This window comes from Lampris incognitus, chromosome 2 (genome assembly GCF_029633865.1).
Source record: "Lampris incognitus isolate fLamInc1 chromosome 2, fLamInc1.hap2, whole genome shotgun sequence".
Classification (NCBI taxonomy): domain Eukaryota; kingdom Metazoa; phylum Chordata; class Actinopteri; order Lampriformes; family Lampridae; genus Lampris; species Lampris incognitus.
The window spans coordinates 3,780,334-3,786,333 of record NC_079212.1 but is presented as its reverse complement, the minus strand read 5'-3'; the positions used below and the strand labels follow the sequence as shown (position 1 = coordinate 3,786,333).

General features: G+C 49.0%; 1 protein-coding gene across 1 annotated transcript in view; it reads left to right on the top strand.

The window, feature by feature from the left end:
- The first annotated feature begins 301 nt into the window (after nucleotides 1-301).
- Nucleotides 302-6,000, top strand: part of srpk3 (SRSF protein kinase 3) — a 50,484-nt gene continuing 44,785 nt past the window's right edge. Inside the window, exons 1-2 of the mRNA XM_056275510.1 lie at nucleotides 302-437; nucleotides 894-1,011. Of these exons, the coding sequence (XP_056131485.1) occupies nucleotides 428-437; nucleotides 894-1,011 (128 nt within the window). The 5' untranslated portion in view covers nucleotides 302-427. The remainder of the gene's footprint in view (nucleotides 438-893; nucleotides 1,012-6,000) is intronic.

Genomic DNA, 6,000 nt, shown 5'->3' with positions numbered 1-6,000 from the left:
TACCGCTATAACACGCGTCCCTCCGCCTGGCCCGGCGCCGGGTTGCGTCTGTTGACGTCGCGTGTCTTGTGTATGAAAGCGTTTTGTAACGTTTTGTAAGTGCAACGTGAGAAAAAAGAGAGGAAACGCGTCCACGTCGCCTCACCGGCTCGGGCAGCCGGACCGCGGCTGCTGCGCATGCGCCGAACCCGGAGGCGCGTGGCGCCGGCTGCGCATGCGCCTCGCCCGGCCGAGGGCGGTGCCAGGTGTCCTGCTTAACGGCGACAGCCGGGGGAGGAAATAAACACGCCGGAACGCCGAGCCGAGCCGAGAGCAGCTGCCCGGTCCTGGGTTCTTCTTTACGGAAGAGTACAGAGTTGACGTTAGCTAAGGGGCTAACTGGCCGTCCGCCCCTGAGCCGGGTCGTCCTACTGGACCGGGAGGCAAAATGCTGATAGGTAAAGAATGTGTGCCGGTCTGTCGGCGGGGCTCTTGTCTGTGGTTGGTGTTTGTCAGCAGGTCCGGTTCTGGTCTCTCCGGTTCTGGTGTGCGTTTGTGTGTGCGCTAGCCTAACCCGCTAGCTAAGCTAACGGTACCAGTCGCCGACTCTAGCCGCTGAACGTGAGCCCCAGCCGGTGTAGAACCGGCGCGACAGCAGCTGTGTGTGTGTGTGTGTGTGTTAGCCTAACCCGCTAGCTAAGCTAACGGTACCAGTCGCTGACTCTTGCCGCTGGTACAGGAGCCCCAGCCGGCAGGAGGCTGGGGTGTAGAACCGGCGTGACAGCAGCTGTGTGTGCGTGTGTGTGTGTTAATTAGTTTGTGACACATGATGAAGTTAGGCGGTAGTTAATAGCAGGTGACGTCTAATGTACCGTAGGCTGCTTCTGAACCCGTGTTTTGCTGTTCGGTCGCAGCAGTGAGCAGCGAACCGAGCAAGCAGCCCGGCAGCACGGGCAGCCGAGGGAAGAAGCAGCGAAGAAGAGGCAAGAAGCACCGGCGCGCTGCGGAGGAGGACCCCGCGGTGGAGATCCGGTAAGCCGCCCTGACACAAGCGGACAGCTGGCTTTATATTTTCCCCCTGCTCGGGCTATATTAAACTCAACACGTGTGTGTGTGTGTGTGTGTGTGTGTGTGTGTGTGTGTGTGTGTGTGTGTGTGCGCGCGCGCGCGCGCGTGTGTGTGTGTGCGTGTGTGGTCAGAGCACGTTCCAGATTTTGCACTGCCGGGCTGAGTTTCATTCCAATAGGAGCTCTTCTCCTCCTCCCTCACCCTCACTTTCTCCCCCTATGTTGGGCTGTCATGATCATGGCAGTTGAGTTGACAGTTGATTTTCATCATAAAATTACGGATCAACCGTTTGTTTGTTTAGTTTTGTGTGCCACCATTATGGTACGAGCCCAGTATAGTCTTATAACACACACTCTGAATAAGAGCCAGTTTTGCCCCGTTTATAACTGGAACACATAAGTGCATGAAGCTTTTGTTTGTAAATTAAGCTTCATCATCACTTCAGTAGACTATTACTGATTTACACCAAGAAATTACAAATTGCTTCCTCCCAAGTTACTGGGCTCACCTTTTTTATTCGGCTTAAAACCCGAACATCTTGTTCGGCTTTGTAATTTACTGGTGTCAATGACATATCAGATAGTTTGAAATCAAGTTTCACCTGTCCTTCTGCTGCATGTAGATTTATTCTAAATATAATTTGAAGAAAAAAAACTCTCACCCCCATAGATTCGTTTCGAATATAGTTTGAAATGTTTCAGCTGTGAAACAATTTTCCTACAGCCATCCATTATCCAAGCCGCTTATCCCAGTCAGGGTCGCGGGGGTGTTGGAGCAGTCATTGGGCGGCAGGCCGGGGGACACCCTGCACAGGCCGCCAGACCATCACAGATCACACACTTTACCCAATTTTCCTACAGCAAAAATACATTCTCAAGAGTCGGCACTTGAGGAGTGAAAAGTTCAGTTCGCTTTAATCGTACAGTTGTGGCAGACCAGCGGCGTAGCTACAGTGGCTCTGAAGGACTGGCTCCCCAAATGTCAAAAAGCAGTCCTTTTTATACAGTGAATAGCAATACACATATGATGAGGTTTAAATTCACAGGGTTGTATCGGTCCCATTCATGATAGCATGATATTACATTACATTACAGTCATTTAGCCGACGCTTTTATCCAAAGCGATTTACAATAAGTGCATCATTTAACGTAGGAAATCAGGAGAACTGCTAGTCTTCAGAGGTCATAAGTGCATCTTCTCTCTAAACAAGCATCTAAGGGCAAAACCAGTGCTAAAGTAAAAGTGCTAAGAGCAAGTGACAGGGTAGTAGTTCTTGAAGAGGTGAGATGGGCAGCGACTCCGCTGTCCTGACATCAGTGGGGAGTTAATTCCACCACTGTGGGGCCAGGACAGAAAAGAGCCGTGACCGGGTCGATCGGCAGCAGGGGCCTCTGATAGAATTCCTTATGATAGAATTCCTGGCTCCAACAGAGAGGTGAAAATGATGTGAATGAATTAGTAATGAATACCATTGGGTTTGGCTTCCCAGACAGCATCCGGATGTGGGCCACTTCAGGCAGTGATGCGGCACTGGTGGTCTTCTTCTGGCCCTGACAAAATGGATGTGAGCCTGAAGTGGCCCACATGTATAACAGCAAACATGGCCCAAATATGCCAAATCAAATGTGGGCCTGTTTAGGCAAAGATGCGGTGCTCTGGGCAACATGTGATCTGGATGTGACCCTGAAGTGGCCCGTGTGGTAAATGGTGAATATGGCCCAAATATCACAAAACAAATATGGGCCACCTTTGGCAAATATGTGGCACATGCGGCATTGCTATGGCTTGGTTCTGGCCCAGATCTGGCAAACAGGAGCGGACCGCCCAAGTGCCTTCATTCCACGCGGTATGTGGGCCGGATGACGTGTCGGGTGTGGGACGGGTCCGGGCCACAGCAGTTTTGCTATCTGGGCAGGGACATGGACCAGTGTTCTTTGCATGAACAAGAGTAGCTAGCATGTGGGCCATCGTCCCACAGGGTTGGACACAGACTGGCGTTGTTTGCATATAGAAAGGGCGATCGTCTCACAGGGTGAGAGAGTAAGAATCCTCCAGGGAGTAATAATCGAGTGACATAACTCAATAAGGCTCAAATTAAGTAAGCACCTATGCAAAGGGGTACTTGGAAACTCGGTGCCTCCTTGTTTGGAGGAAAGCCCTTTATTCTCACAAAAGGGGAGATATGATTCTACATTGCCCACTTTTATGCAAATGCCACACAGACTAGGACCGTCAAAATTGGTGTTCGATTATTCCTTCTAAAAACGATTCACAATCTCACGGTTCGACTCGTCTCGTGATTCAGGGCTCATGATATCGATTCCGTATGATACGGTGGATGCCTTGGTAAGGAAGAGACAAAACACCACTGCAGTTCTGTTTTTCATTTATTTTAAAAATGAGGCCCAACACTTCTGCGTTATCAAGGCACATATTCAAATGTAATGCAAGTGTAGAAGTTCCAACAACGTTTTGTGCCATCTTTCCTTGTTGTGTAACACAGCGGCTTTACTTTAAAACTTTAAACTTTAAAAACTACTAGAACAACCAAGGTGGTCATTTTGACCGTACCGGATTTTCAAAGTTTCACAACTTTGTGAAAAAAACAACAACATACAGACCTGCCGCACCCTGAATGCTCATAAAATTGCATATATTGGAATTAAAATGGGTTTTAGACCAATTGCACAAAAAAAGTTTATGATAACAGCTACCTAACACGGCCTAAAACGACCATGAGCGGTCAAAATGACTGCACGTAATTTGTGCGTCATCGTGCGTGTCATGTCACTATTTATGACGTGTGTTGTTCACGTCATTTCCTTCACAACGTGCAGTTCTTTTTTTACATTTCACGTTTTATAGGCCTGGTTACATTTGTTAGATTACCAATATTTGTTTTCCATTTTGTTTTTCATGTAATATTTCCAACATGTCTTGGGTACATACACTGGGGGTGGCACGGTGGCGCAGTGGTTAGTGCGGTCGCCTCACAGCAAGAAGGTCCTGGGTTCGAGCCCCGGGGTAGTCCAGCCTTGGGGGTCGTCCGGGGTCGTCCTCTGTGTGGAGTTTCTCCCCGTGTCTGTGTGGGTTTCCTCCGGGTGCTCCGGTTTCCTCCCACAGTCCAAAGACATGGAGGTCAGGTGACTCGGCCGTACTAAATTGTCCCTAGGTGTGTGTGTGTGTGTGTGTGTGTGTGTGTGTGTGTGTGTGTGTGTGTGTGTGTGTGTGTGTGTGTGTGTGTGCGCGCGTGATGGCATGGCGGCCTGTCCAGAGTGTGTCCCCGCCTGCTGCCCAATGACTGCTGGGATAGGCTCCAGCATCCCCGCGACCTGACAACAGGATAAGCGGTTCAGATAATGGATGGATGTCTGGGTACAGCCGCCGTTTTAGACGCACCATGACTACCCCCGAGGCGTTGTAGTATTGACAGGCGTTGGACGGCGGCGATTTTAAATTGTTTGAAAAAGAGTATTGTAACAACCACGGATGTGTAGACTCGCTAGCTTTAAAAGCCGGTGGTCATTTTGACCGCCCATGATTGTTTTAGGTAGGAGTGAAATCCCGGTCGTTCTAGTGTTAATAACACACGTACTCGCGAAATGGGGAGCATCTTGAACCGTGAAGACCGTATCGAACGATTCGGAATTCGATCCAGTATCGTCCCACCCCTGGTTTAAACCCATTCGAATATATTTTTGTGTATTATGTCCATAAGAGGGCAAACCAATACAATGAGAGACATAACTACTTGTATAGGTATATTTATTTCAACGTAAACATGTCTTTTAAAAGATCTACATACCTACACATTACAAAATAAACAAATAGAATAATGTCCTATCCCATAAAACTTCATTTAAAGAACATAGATCTCTCTCTCTCTCTCTCGCTCTCTGCACCGTGGTTGGTGCCGCTTTCATCTCAGAGTGAAATGAATGATTCATAATTGACGTGTTATTCGATAGCCCAATTTTTATACAGATAAGATAATATTCATACTGCATAAACAAGAGTAGCTCAGGCATCCGGGTGGCGTGGCGGTCTATTCCGCTGCCTACCAACACGGGGATCACTGGGTCAAATCCCCGTGTTGCCTCCGGCTTGGTCGGGCGTACCTACAGACACAATTGGCCGTGTCTGCGGGTGGGAAGCCGGATGTGGGTATGTGTCCTGGTCACTGCACTAGCGCCTCCTCTGGTCAGTCGGAGTGCCTGTTCAGGGGGGAGGGAGAACTGGGGGGAATAGCGTGATCCTCCCGCATGCTATGCCCCCCGGTGAAACTCCTCACTGTCAGGTGAAAAGAAGCAGCTGGTGACTCCACATGTATGGGAGGAGACATGTGGTAGTCTGCAGCCCTCCCCGGATCGGCAGAGGGGGTGGAGCAGCGACCAGGACGGCTCGGAAGAGTGGGGTAATTGGCTGGATACAATTGGGGAGAAAAAGGGGGGGAAATCCAAAAAGAAAACAAAAACAAATTAAAGCCGCAAGCGGCGTTGGGAGGGGTCCAAGCATTGGCACTGTTGCGCCCCCTATGGAGCAATTTGAATGGTTTTGTCCTCATGATCATATACCTTCACCCAACGTAAATAATGAACGCTATGATACGTAGGGGCCTTTTATACAGCTAGCCTGTAATAGACTACCGTTTCAACATGAAGCTAAACCGCTGTTGGTAATGTAATAAAGATTGAAGAATCTTGCTTCAGAAACAGTAGCCTACCTGAGTTTCCAACTAGATAAGACAATGTCGGATTACTCGGGTCGCCTGTGTCCTAGACGATTACCGTAGTTTTTTAAAATGTCGTAACACTTCTGTTGCTTCAGAAACATGTGCCAGAGTTTCCAAAACTGGACCAGACGGTGTCTGATTTCTTGCGTCCTAGCCGACTGCCGTAAAAAGAAAAAGTATGTCGTTATACCCAGGTGTCCTGGCGTGTGGTATGTAGAGCT